At 40.1% G+C, this 14200-nt stretch overlaps 1 protein-coding gene across 1 annotated transcript in view; it reads right to left on the reverse strand.

Moving 5' to 3' along the window:
- Positions 1 to 12280, reverse strand: part of GUCY1B1 (guanylate cyclase 1 soluble subunit beta 1) — a 59203-nt gene extending 46923 nt beyond the window's left edge. Inside the window, exons 1-2 of the mRNA XM_085578866.1 lie at positions 12167 to 12280; positions 11821 to 11894 (exon numbers count right to left, since the gene is read on the reverse strand). Of these exons, the coding sequence (XP_085434992.1) occupies positions 11821 to 11894; positions 12167 to 12169 (77 nt within the window). The 5' untranslated portion in view covers positions 12170 to 12280. The remainder of the gene's footprint in view (positions 1 to 11820; positions 11895 to 12166) is intronic.
- Positions 12281 to 14200: the final 1920 nt, after the last annotated feature.

The following is a 14200-nucleotide window of genomic DNA, read 5'->3' on the forward strand; positions in this document are numbered from 1 at the left end:
GATATGCTGTGCTGGTAGATCCCAGCAATTTAGATAGGCGTTGAGCTGAAATAAAATTCAGTTAGATATCTGTTTTTCTGTATTATTTTTCTGCTGGATGAATTTCCCTGTCCGTTCCATCACCTGTTCACAGAAGTTGTTCTGCATACAGACAACAGCAGGCAGAGTGATTGTGGACAGGCTTCTGAAGCCCTTCTGCTTCCCTCAGTAATCTAACAGCAGTGAGAGCTTCCAAAAGTCCTTCTCTCTGAAATACTTCTCTTAAGACTACATGTGATGGGAAAATGCTGCTGTGACTTTATCCAAAATGGACACTGCAAAGTGAAAGCAATCCTATTTTTTCAGAGGCACTGGTCCTTCAGCAAGTCCACAAAATAGCAGGGCCTCTAATGAATTTTTCTGAGAGAGCATCACAGCTACCAGCACCAGAGAGGGTGACCATGACTGACCTCCTGCAGCCCAGGAAACAGGGCCGTGCCATCCAGGTGAATACCTCAAATTGTTTCCCCACGGCTGCAGTTTTCCCACCTACTTTCCTGACCCCACCTGATTTCTCAAAGATGCTTGCACTTACACTAAGAAAATGGTTTTATAACAAGGGTGATAGGAATAAATATATGATAGTGCCATAAGTATAATTATTGTTAAGAGTGAGGCTGCTTTGTCAGCTTTGCATAGCTGCTGTGATCAGCTGTCCATCAACTCTAATAACTTACATTTGTATTTGGCTGACCACATTTCAGAGAAAACATTTCAGAGAAAACTTCATAATCCATAGCTTTACCAAAACAAAACAAAACAAAACAAAAACCAAAACAAAACTGTGTCATTTCCCCTGAAATGTTTTGCTGCAATCTTAAGTTACAGGTTTTGACCAGATAAAATTGTGGGAGGAATCTAATGTTTTAATGTTTTCTGTAGACTGTGGTGTTTGATCACAAAGACATTAACAGCAAGAACATGTCAGTAGCTTTCTTAAGAACTTGACTGGAAATGTGCCAAAAGCAACAAGCTCTGGCAAATTCCCAAGCCCTGCTTATTTCTTAGTGCAGAAGCAGTATTACAGTAGCAACTTCTTTCATATGCCTGCTCTTCCAAAATAAGTTTCAAGTAAAATAGAACCGAATTTACAATTAATGTCTCATTTACATTTACAGAGTCAAAATAAGTGTAGGTTTTGCTCCCTTATAAATTTATGCTCAAAATGTTAAAACACCCCAGGATTTTAATGCTCTTCCCAAACTGATTCCTACCACACAAGATGTGGTATTTCATGGTTCAAAACTTACATCCCATGACATGCCTGCCCTAACTTCTACAGTCTGGCAGCCCTTTTTATTTACTCTAGACTAATTCTGAATGATTACACAGAGCTATTTCAATTGTGGGAAACAAAGATTCCAGAACAGACTTTTCCAAAATGCTTTTGTTTTTCTCCAAAATGTTTCTATTATCCAGGTTAATGTGAGGCAGTTTACTTGGGCAGAAGAACCTTAACCATTGCACCATGGAAAGTAACAGCTATACACAGGATATTTTTCACATAAAGATTTGGCCTTGAAATCAGTGGAAAAATTCCTATTGAATAGATCAAAGTAGGATCAAATTTTAAAGCAGCCTTTCCTCCATCAGTCATGCTAACACCCCCAAAACTGATGTTGATTTAGCAGCACAGAACAGCATTACAGGTGCTACATCTGTGTACAATGGTCCCTTTGAAAATCTTTCCCATTGTGCAACTAGTTTAGTATTTGTAAACACACTACTGATTTTCAAAGTTGATGTTAATAATTCACAGAAATGACTGAAATGCTTTGTGTCAACAAACATTCCAAGAAAAACTATTCTTAAAATCAGAACGAATCCTGCACTTCACATTTTTAAACCATGAGATGCACACATTTTTATTTCTCATAGAGGTTTGAAGTAGAAAGGATTTCCTTTGCCATCTTTGGAGATTTTACAGACAACACAGCTGGGCAAGATGTTACATCAGGCTGGTCTTTCTTATATATAGCCCATTCTGCACAAGGTGAGTTTTGCAGTCACACTGTAGTATTTTAAGTGAATTTGCCTAAGTCATACTTAAGAAGGCTGCTGCTGACAAAACTTTTCTTTTCCTGTACAGTCATACTTGCTATCCTGCCCCTGTAGCCAGTCAAAAAGCTGGAATCTCAAGATATTCTTACAGAAGAAGAACCCTTTCCATTTGCATGCAGCAAGTATTGACAAAGAATATGGTAGAAGACTGCACGGAGCAATTACTTTGCATCCTGAAGATGCACAGGCTTCTCTGTGATTTAACACTATTACTTAGAAGCTGCTGGTGTCACTTTAAAGCACAACTGGATCTCTTCCTACCAAAACTCAGCCTAAAGTGTGCACACAGGGTGTGTCACCTTCCACACACCAAAAACAGTAGCTAGTTCCAAGCCTACCCAGGACTTCTTCCATGATATGTATTGTTTCTGCTGGGACTTTTGCCACCATTGTGCTTCAGTATTCTTGGTGTACCAAGGATGGAAAAGTGCTCGTTAAATTGAAGAGATCAGTCAAAACAATCTTAATGACAAAATAACTCTACTGCACTTAGAAACACAGCGTGGTTCTGATCTCACTGATAGGAGCAAGTCAAGTTTAATTCCGTTCCAAGAGTAGCACTCTTAAACAGGATTACATGGGTCAGAACTAAAGATGGTATCTGTGAACCCAAAATCATTGCCTTTGCATCTCATTTACATTAAAATAGCAAACTCACTGCTCCTATTACTTCACAGAGAGTTGTTTTCTTTCAAAAGGCTTCCCATCTTTTTTCATGTAGTTCACAAAGACACTTTACTAAAAGTTATTAAAAATATTGAGCCACTATTCCAAAAAGGAAAAAAGAAAATAGACTTGTACATGTTTTGGATCGTCCAAAGATATTTTAAAATACCCAGCTGGGAAGAACATAAATTATATTAAGTTACAAGATTAAATAAAAATGGGAATCTGTCCAGGAAAATGATGTTCTGGGTAAAATAAATAGGTGTATTTATAGACTTCACAGTTCTGAGCTATTTCCCAGTTTTACAGGCTGGATACGAGAGTGTTTAATATAAGTTTTCAAAACAAGATAATACTAGAAGACACAGTTAACAAAAGTACAAGTTCCTTGCTGCTACTACAAACACTAAAATTATTAAAAATATAAAGTTAGAATTATTTTGCTTCCTTTTACGTACGTGGAATAAAAAGAATTGTATTTACAAAATATTCCTTCATGCTTTTCATTAACAAGACTGAATGATGTGTTTCTAACACCTGTTATCCTGGCACATCTAAAAGCACTTAATTCTGGGAAAACTGCAAAATAACTGAGAGATACTTCAAGAACACTCACACCAAGTTTCATAACATGCCAGTATTTCCTTTTAGCCAACCCTTTCCCAGAGGAATTAAACAATTTGGCATCCACTTACTTTAGCTTCTGACCTTCAAGCAGGTCCTTCCGCTGTGAGGAACTGAAAGAGCAGGAATTAAAGTGTTCTGACCCTACGAAGCTTGTAAATATTAACCTCCCTATCCATGAAAAATCATCTAATAAGCACCACTTAAAAAAAAAATATAAAATACTGATTACAACTTTGGAATAGTATGAAATAAGGACTTTAAAACAGAAACAAAAATAAATGTTACTTTCTGGATAAAAACCTCAATAATGTTAAAAGGGCTATGGATTAAAAAGAAATCATCTATTGCCATTTCACCACTAATGGCTTTCCAAAGTGTCTTTCTCATATCTATTTGCAGGCAATCTGTATTTTTTTTCAAAATTGTTGAGATTGGTCAAACAGAACATTGCCTTCAGCACTGGTAAAACCACATGGTACTGAAAGAGGCAGCAAAACCTCAATTTTCTTGCTTTTTAACAGATCACTGCAATTATTTACAACTGAGAACATCATGATCCAAAATAAGAATGGATTCAAAACCTAAACTCTAGCGAAATAGTCAATTTTTTTCACCAGTGTTCACTGTGACAAGTCAGTTAAAATAATTAACACAGTATGTCTTCGAACTTCTGAGCATGAAAGAATCAGTAAATTCAAGTAAACTATAAAGTAAGCATTCTTTACAATAATTAGTTGTGGGCTGGGAAAGGGATATACTGAGCAAACCTCCAGCAGTTCAACAAAGGAGAGAAGATGCACAGGGACTGACTGCCACTACTGCATGTGGCAGGTGTGCATGTGTATGTGGTGCACGCCACAACTCACCTGCTCATCACCCAGAATTCTACAGCTCCTGTGGAAGAAGTACAGAAGGAAAAGGAAAGCCAGCATTTTAATGGCAGAAATCACAAAGGCTTTAATACGATAAATAAAAAGGCTTTAATAGGTTAAAATAAAATTGAAGTCTGAGACACACCAAAACCTACACTTAGAAATTTACAAGGAGGTTGGCACCAAGGTTCTCCTGCAAATCAACTCCTTGACAAGAAATACCAAAGATAATTGGAAGGCTGTTCACTTGCTTCAGCTACAGATGATTATTAAATGACGTGCCCCACCTCACATTTTGTACAGATATTTGATTCTTATTTCCTGTTTAGTTTGCATTTTTATTGCCCAAGCCACATGGTGATTATGTAGACATAATATGCGCATACACATAGGAATGCACATCAATATTTATTTGCATATGTACCTACACACAAAAATAGATTTTCTCCAAAACCTTTACATTCCAACTTCTCTCCTACCAGAAGTGATGCTGTTATCACTGCAAACAGACTGTTACAGACTATGGCACTGTTTTGCATGCTTTCTAAAGGGCTGCCCTATATATAGAAACTACAGTCAGCTGAAAACTTGAAAAACACTTTCCAGAGCAATTACCAAGAAATAAAATATGTCTCATAAAGAGCCATAAGCATCTGGTGAATTTTTTTTTTTTTTGTAGTTTAGGGAAAGCAGGAAAGATGGACTCAGGTCCACTCAGCAACATTAGAGCAGTTTGCTCCAGCCACGTTTCCCTGTCTGTTCCTGAGCCTGTATGACACAACATCCCAGCCACACCCATGAGCCCACAAAACCCGCTCCCTTCCTCCAGGCTTCCAGCTCCCTCAGTACTCAGGCTAGATCCTACGCCACTAATGTACAATTATTTTGTGCTTTATTTTATCCCATTCCTCAATCTATAACTTCAGGCTTGATTTACAGCAGCTTTCAAATCCAGTTCTGAAGAGAGAATTATTCCTTTTTAATAAGTCTTCCTGTGGAATTGATCTCCACTAATTGCATGCAGAAGCATAAATTAGCTCTCCAACAATCTCATGAGGCCAATTATACCATTTCCATTTAAAATAGGCAAGAACACCACAGATCAAAAAGGTTTCATTCAATTACAGTGCCCAATATGTGATGAGTGGTTCTGGTTTTTTTAAGATACTAAGAACTTTTTATGCTGAAAATACAACTTTTGTGGACTTTACAGCCTACCAGCATCAGACCTACAAAGTATCTAAATTCCCACTAATCTTAGGAGCTTACTATTGCAACTTAAAAAGTCTTTCACTAGAGCTGTTATGCATATTTTTCTAGGTTTCTGAAAAGGCAAACTACATGATAGTAGGATCAATTACTACATCTAAACACTGTGCTAAGCAATAGCAGTAGGCCAAAATCTTGATTCTCACAGGATTTGTCAACAAATGTAAGTTGTGTTTTGATATATTAATAAAAAAAAAAAAAAAAAACCAAACAAAACTCTGACAAAGAGAGATGCTGTCTGAACCCAGCATACAGACACAGGAAGTCAAGCTAGGACCTTCATTCTGCAGCTAAAGAAGTTTTTTATTATTCGTTTTGTTTAAGCAGCACAAAAATGGACAATTTTTGCTGTGAGAAATTCCCAGGAAATAATGCAATACCAGTTCATCTTCTGTAAAAAAATTATAAAATGTTTTCTTAAAGGCATTTAGTATTTATTTTATATTATTTATTTATATAATTTACTATTTTAGAATAGGAAATTAAAGGTATATTACAAATATAATTAATCAGAATAGCACATCCTGTCAATGAGTTTCTAATTTTCTAAATGCTAGGGAAATCAGTGGAGTACCATTTTTAGATAAGCAAATGAGTGCATCTACCTTTCCTGACTTAAGCAAGCAACCTACATCACTACTTATAAACCTAACTGCTGGGAATGCCTTTGAAAATTTACCCAACAATATGTACTGTTAAATCACCTTCATTTCACTGCAAAAGCCACACCAAGTCACTAGTCTGACCTATGTTAACCTTCACCAACAGGATGTAGAAGTTTCTGTCTGTTTAGTATAGTTTTCATTTTCAGGCCCTGCAGTTTCTTTCACATCCCCAAATGGTACAGTCTTCCACCACTCCAGCTGATCCCAATTTGAAACTGAGCAGAGCTTTCCAATTTCCTTTTCCACATTGCACCAGACCAATGACTAAATCCTCAGAGTTCCACCATTTTAACCATAACAGGAGATTTACAGAAAAAAAGAAGAAAAAGCTTTTAAGAGCCTGGAGCCTTGGTAGGTGATAATCTGTCAAATTTGGGGAATGAAAGTTTCCTTCCTCCTAGGACAAGCAATTGATTTTTGCTCTTCCATAGTGCCCTGTAAAGTCTGTACTGGCCAGAAAGCTCCCCAGACCTGGAGTCCTGGCATTTAAAAGTGAGGACAGCACATGCCATCCTAACCCCTCCAAAGGACAAAACAGGGCAAAGGCAGAAGATGGCTTAATTCTACATTAAGCACTGAGCACCAGGGATGTAAGGCTGTTACTTGATTTATATGTCCCCATGCTAAGGTACAGACAGCAAAGGGGCAAAAAACGATTACTTTTCTACTGTGCAAGTTTGAACACTTGTCCAGAATCAAATAAAAATTCACCTCTTTGTAGCTGCTTTCAGCAAACATTAAGTTTCAACTTCCACTCTAGTTTTTCACTAGAAAACACTACATGTTTTTGTGGGGACTTCTACCATAAAAACAGAAGGAAGATGAAGACTGTGGCGGACTGGCTGTGCCATTTAATTTCCCAAATCCAGATATTTTGTATACCTGTGTGGGAAAAATACTAATTAAGTCTACAGGCTTGTGATGAAGCATTTGAATGCATTTATTAGATTTCTGAGTTCTCATTCATTTTCTTGGCAGTATGTTTGAAAGTGTCACAGTTTGAGCATCTAACCTGGCCTCAATTCAGATTTAGGAGCCCGTGGGAAAATCCTGTACTCATTTAATCAAACACAGAGGAATAGTGTTGGGAAACACAGGAAAAAAAGACCCTGTGCATATTCCCTGCTGACAACATTGCTCTAGCTCCCACATATTGACCTGGAGCTGTTTCAAGAAGACATCCCAGTCAATGCCTGTTACACAATTAAACCCTTAGAACTGCTGAATGGAGTGATGAGAATTTCACATACATTGGCTGTTCTGCTCAGCCTTAAGAGATACCTGTTACAGAAGAGAGAGCTCAGATTTTATGATAGAGGCCTCTTTTAAAAATGTACTATCACACACATAAAAATATGCCCACCATAGAAACATACTAGGGCATACAATTTCTTAAGTCCTGGAAATTTTTATTTATTTTGACAATATGAGTAATTTCTCTGCATTGTTTTGGACAGGTACATGGACAGTAATTCCAATGTGCACTACTTACAATCGTGTGCACACGCTACCATATCACCCAGCAGTACAAATTTGGCCTTAAACAGACATGAGCACAGAATTGCATGCATGTGGGAATGGCCAGGCCTGACAACTTTGAGTTTATGTTGGCCACAGAGGACTTGAAGATATCTAATGCCAAAGGAATCTTGAGAACCACCCCTGAGAGCCAGGCATTGTAACTGTGGCCACACAATCTAAACCAGCCTCTGCATGTAACAAGTACAAAATAAAAGAATCAGAAGCGGTTTTCTCTTAAGTATGGAAGGAACAAATGAAAAGTGTTTTCTCAGCAGAAGTGTGGTTAAGAGTTCTAGGTTAATTGTTTATTTATTAGCAACTCTTTGTAGAGCTAGTGAAACTGACCAAAGGAGTCTGCCTCCACTGTACTGCAGGTCCTAAGTCTCCTCTTCCAAGGACTGAAATAGTGAACGACAATGAGCAGTGCATGTGCAGCTTACATTTGCCAGTAAGCAAAAGAAAAGACTATAGTCAATCATCTTTACTTTCCACCAAGAAAAATCTGCTACTGCAGAATTCAGCAACTACAGACGGACTTGCCTCTCACTGCCTCTTGCTCATCCAGCTTTGCTAAATCCCTCTAATGATTCTAGGGCTACATCACAAAAACCCTGTTCAAATTCTCAATTCTGCAAGTGGCAGTCAGAGAAAGCCCTAAGGAGAAGTAAATTTTTGAGACTTTGCAGTTGAGAAAATTAGTAAAGTCTCCATAAATCAGGATTAACTTTCATTACTTACATGCCAGCTTTCTTAGTCTTATTTTAAATTCAACCTATTTGGGATCAGAGTGCTGGTTCAGAAATAGAAGGCTTTGAACCATTTTATGTGTCACGCATTTTAATTCTAGTTCCTAAGGAAAGCCAAGCCCTATATCAAAGTACATACTGTAATTTTTCCATGAACTTAATGCCTTATTACATGATGTGTAAAAGACTCTGTTGTTCAGTTATGCTTTTTTTTTTAAGTGGGTGAAAATCACATGGAGGCTGTTTCCCAAGAATTCCACTCTGGGCCATTAAAAAACAGTGTGAATCTTTTTCCTGAGAGATCATGGTTTTACAATTATGCTGAAAAATGAACAAAAGGACAGACATGGAGATTTGAACATCATTCTAACTCAGGTTACAGTAAGTGATGGCACTGGAAACACCACTCTTCTAAGAGCATCAAATTCAACTATTTGTGTACCCAAATTCTCTATTGTAAGAACTTCATTCAACACCACTTCTGACTGAACAAGCTACAAAAGAGTTTCCATGTTTCAGATGGAGAATACCCTTTCCATTCAGCATTTAACTTTTTTAAGTGCACTTTTTTTGAAGAATGACCATATTTCATTACTTCCGTTTAGTTAGTTCCATGTTTTCTTTTCCATTCTGTCAATGTTAAGTATAAATTCACCTGCTGGCATTTGAGAATCCCTAAGCAATCATAACCCACCACTCTGCAATGCTGATTCACATCTTCTGTGGTGACTTCAGAGAGAACAAAATAGAAGTATGTGATCAGCTCAACATTGAAAAAAACAAAATCAAAAAAGCTTGGATAAGAAATTTTGTACTGAACTACCCAGAGGCCTCTTTACTTCACAAAAATGCTGAAGTTCTATTGCAAATTCAACCTCACTAACAGCGAAATTTCCTCTTGGGTTTTTTTGAAAGAGCCAAGGACTGTTGATTTCAATAATTGTTTCTCCAGTCATCTGTGATTCAACTGATTCAATTCAGCATGCCACAACACTCTTCTGTACCTTCTTGCTGTTTCCTAAATAATTAACAGTTCTAACAAAAAAAGCCTTTGCAAGTAGTTTTTATTTACTTATAAAAGATAAAACATCCAAGCTTTTCCTCAACACCACTTGGCTACCAGTAGACACTATTCCCTAAATCAGCACCACTATCGTGTTCCAGCAAGGGCTGGTTTACTGGTTTCTGAACTCTAGGATACACAACGGAGAAATTCTGCTGAATACCCCATAATGACCAATTTCACATAAGGAACTATGGCAGCTGTTACAAATACATTGGCTCCTTCTTGGAGATCACATTCCAATCTTCTGCTGGGTGGTGTCGTGCTGGTTTCCTCCCAGAGAGCCATCTTCCTGTGAGCTAACAGCAGAGCCTACCTGCTGGGCTGCTACAAGACACAAACTTTTCTCATTTGAAAAGCAGAAACAGGATGAACCAGCTTCCTGAATTTTCACATCTGACCTTAGAAAAGTATTTTGTATATTTCTATTAAATGTCTCCAAAATGTTACCTGAGTAATATTCCTCACAGGCTTTAGTTATCTACAGTATTCCATCAGGTGCTCCCAAAATCTAAAGAGATAGGATGCATCAGGAATAACAGCTGTGTTCTGACAGTCTGAAGTATGATCTTACACTACAAGATGAAACTCTGTACCTTCTCTGATGGATTGATCTTAAATACAAATACATATTCAAATACATATTTAAGGCATCTTGGTAAGGGATGCCATGGCAAGAAAGAGTGAATATCATATTTTATATATATATATTATATTATATACATTTATTTATTTATTTATTTATTTATTTTAATTTTCATGGAAAATGATGCATGTGTCAATATTTTATCACCTCTTAAGTAATATATGTCACTAAAAAATCAAAACAGGAATTCAAAATAGATCACTGTGTTTAGAAATGTTTAGTATGTAAGGAAAATAAATGCCACACTTATAGCACAAAACTCTGTGGTGTACACTAAAAGTTCATCTATGTTATGCACAGAACTGTATTTGCAAACAGTAATTTACAGAGCACCTGTCAGGAACCAATAGAACAATGAATGCCTGCTGAACTACAACTGTGGACTCACCTTTGGTCATTCAGACTTGGCTAGACAAAAGTCATAGCTGAGCCCTGATCTAGTGCCAGTAGGCATCCAGGCTGGAACAGAAACTAGACTAGATGACCTCCAGAGGCCCCTTCCAGAGAACATTTCTATGATTTTCTGGTTTTATGGTACTGTGCAAGGTTACCATATTCTTAACAAATGGTTTTATGAATATGTAATGGTAACAAAATTCTCACAATCAAAACTGGCCCTTTGAATTGTATTAAGACAACAGCAATATATTAGAAAATCAACATCAACACTAACATATTAAAATAAATACAACAGAGGGATACAGAAGGCATCCAGTTGAAAGAGGATCACTTTCTCCAAGTTGGATAATCGACTTCTGCCTTATCAAGAGATCATATTAAACCATTTATTCTGACCACATGTTGCCTAAAGCCTGATGAAGTAAGCCTACAACTTTGTAAGCTTTTACGTCCCTTTAAAATTTTTTTGTTGTAGTTTTGCCCAGTGATTCATACTACTATTTTTAAGGTAAACAGAATTTTGTTTGCACACTCACTTAAAACTTTTTGTGCAATCTCAAATCTGATCAAAGGTTTAAAGTGAAGGCAGTCAGCTCCTTAGAAAAATGTTATAGCACCAGAAAAGCAAGGGTTGGGCACAAGAAACCAGGTTCAAGAAATGAAGTCAAAAACCATTCTTCTGCTTATATCCTTATGTATATTTCTCTTCACTAATCAGTGACTCTTTTGATTTCGAGCTGAGGACATTACCAAAATCTGACAGTGTGACTATTTTTAGCAAGTGTTTATTAAATAAACGTTGTATTTTAGTTCCTTCAGGGATGCAAAGGGATGCAACTGTTGCACGGTTCACCTGGCGGCCCGATGCAAGGCCAGTACTTCTGCCACATACTCTCCATATAACGGAGGGAAGCGCGGGGATCAGTGCCATCCCCGCTGCGGCTCCTGGACACCGGGAAAGATGGGACAAGGCGGGACTTGGAGGCGTTACGGGAGGCCGCGAGCGGGACGAGGCGCGGCAGGAGCCGCGCTGGTCTCGTCACGGCTGGGAGCCGCGTCCTGGGTGCCTCAGCCGGTGCCGCTGGCAGCCCGTGCCGGCCCGCAGACCCTCCCGGCACCGGCACGGGTGGTACCCGGTACCCCTGGTACCCGGCCGGCCCCCTGCGCGCCCCCGCGGGCAGGCGCGCACACAGACATCGCACACAGACACGCGGGCGGACGCGCACAAACGCGCACAGACACTCACTTGATGTCCTCCCAGACGGCGGGGCCGTAGTTGCGGATGACGAGCAGCTCCAGGGCGTGATTGACGAAGCCGTACTGCGGGGCAGGACGAGGCGGTGGCACGGTCAGGCACCGGGCGGCAGGGGAGCCCCGTCCCCCGCCCCGCAGCATCCCACCCCACCCTTCCCATCACCCCGCCGGGAACCGACCCCACCGACACATCACCCATCTCCCCCCGAAACAAAGGGCTGGGGCCCGGCTTCCCGCTTCCCAAGGGAATTCAGCCCTTTCCCTCCCACCGCGGGCCCGGCGCCGGGCAGAGCGGACGCGCCCGGCCCGGGCAGGGCGGGCGGCCCGGCGGAGCTCACCATGGTGCCGCCGCCGCCGCCGCCGCCAGCAGAGGATGGGCCCGGCTGCCTCACCGACTCCCCCGGCCGCCGCCGCCCCGAGTGGCACCCGCCGGCAGCCAATGGCGAGCGCGACCGCTGCCCGAGGGGCCAATGGCGGGCGCGGCCGCCGCGCTCCCGTCCAATCAGAGGCGGAGGCGGGGCTGCGGGAGCCGAGGGCCGCGCGGGGGCCGCGGCCGGGGCTGAGGGCGGCCGGGCCGGGGGGCGGCCGGGCCGGGGGGCGGCCGGGCCGGGGGGCGGCCGGGGCCGGGGGTCGGCCGCTGCCCGTGCCCGGCCCGGAGCCGGCGTTGGTCCCGGGCTCCGGAACGCTCCTGCTCGTACCCATCCTGCTAGTAATGGCTGGGTGGGAACCTGTAGGGCATTTCCCTGTGCAGCGGTTGCCTTCGCAAGAATGCTTCAGTTGTTTCTCGTACCGATGCAGCCACTCATTTTTTTAGGAAAATGTCCCCAAATAAAGGGAGGAATCTGAGCGACAAAGTGATCGCAGACATTTCTGCTCCTGTGTATTCGTATCTCAAAGGCCAGTGAAGTTAAAAGCACAATAATGAGTGCTTTCAGTAACGGGTTTTTTGTGCGTTTTTGAGTCCTTCCAGGTGTCGGTGTGAATAAATAGTGTTGTATCATTAACCTACGGAACATGGATTCTTAGAGGGTTCTCTAATTAGGGCATGACCCTTACAACAGGAGGTTTGGAGGAGAGACAATATGCCAAGGCCAGTTTGGAAATAGCACACTCTATCATATGCTATCATATACAAAGAATAAAAAAAGATAATATGGCACTGTATAGTGTAAAGCCCTTTGTATGATCAAAAAAATTTGCCCGAGTGTATGAAATAAAAAAATCTAAGGAGACCACTAACTCTTTTAAACTTGTTTAAGAAGAATCAAAACATATTAAAATATAATTATTTAGGAGGACAAGGGGATGAGTACGTAGTGGACTACCAGTGTAGTAGCTCTCGGGCAGAAACCTTGCTACATGAAGCCATACACACTAGTCAGGCCAGATTGATTCTAAATGTAGGCAAAATTACAGAAGTTCAGGCCTTAGTAAAATAATGCAAAATAAGTTTAACATTTGAACTGTTCACGTAGTTCTTGAAAGAAAATATGAAGCACTGATGTTGGAAATTCCATGTAAATAAGTTTAAAAAGGGTGGCACATAAAATCTTTTGAAATTTCAACTACTGCCTGGTGAACTTTTCAATCTGTATTAAGAGCTTTTAAAAATCCTAGTAAATGTGGACACGAATGGATGGGCATTAGAAATTTGGCAAAATCATCTCAGTAGACATTCCAAGAACAGCAGAAGCTAACTCTGCTTTTAGGTCATGTAGGCATAGTAATCAAGTCTGTTTAACTCAGTCCAAATGTACTGGGAAAAACAATTTTAGTTTTTTTTTAAGAATGACCAAGAACAAATGCTTCAGTGTAACCAGTTAAAATCATACAAGTAATATGCTAACTTTGAAGGGAGAAAGAAAATATTTAGATAAATTAACCAAACTATTCCAAACTGCTGGTTGAGTATATTTGTGTAGAAGACCAAACAAAAACTGACGAGATTCAAATCTCTAAAAGACTCTTCAATTTCCAGGAAACTAGCAACAGAGATAATTTAATAAATCATACTGTTGGAACCAGACCAAAGGCTGTGCTTTAACTAAGATTTGAAGACACTAGGTCACTATCTACTTTTTACTTTTTGGTAGGAAAGAAATTCTGGGAAAATGGGAAAACATCCTACCATACAAATGTTGTAGTTACATCTTTGTGTGCCTACTGCTGGGACTTTTGCCCTCCAGTGTGGTTAGTCTTCTCCTTCAAGCACTTATAAAACACTTTTGAGGATACAAATGTCAAGGAATTCCTAGCAGTATGTCCCAGGCAGGAAACAAGTTGACTGCATGGAGAATAGGTGTAAAAAAACATTCTCATTCTTCACAGGTTTCAAGAGAATCCACTTTTTATATGGAGTAAGCCCTCCTGGT

This window comes from Lonchura striata, chromosome 4 (genome assembly GCF_050655825.1).
Source record: "Lonchura striata isolate lonStrDom1 chromosome 4, ASM5065582v1, whole genome shotgun sequence".
Lineage (NCBI taxonomy): Eukaryota > Metazoa > Chordata > Aves > Passeriformes > Estrildidae > Lonchura > Lonchura striata.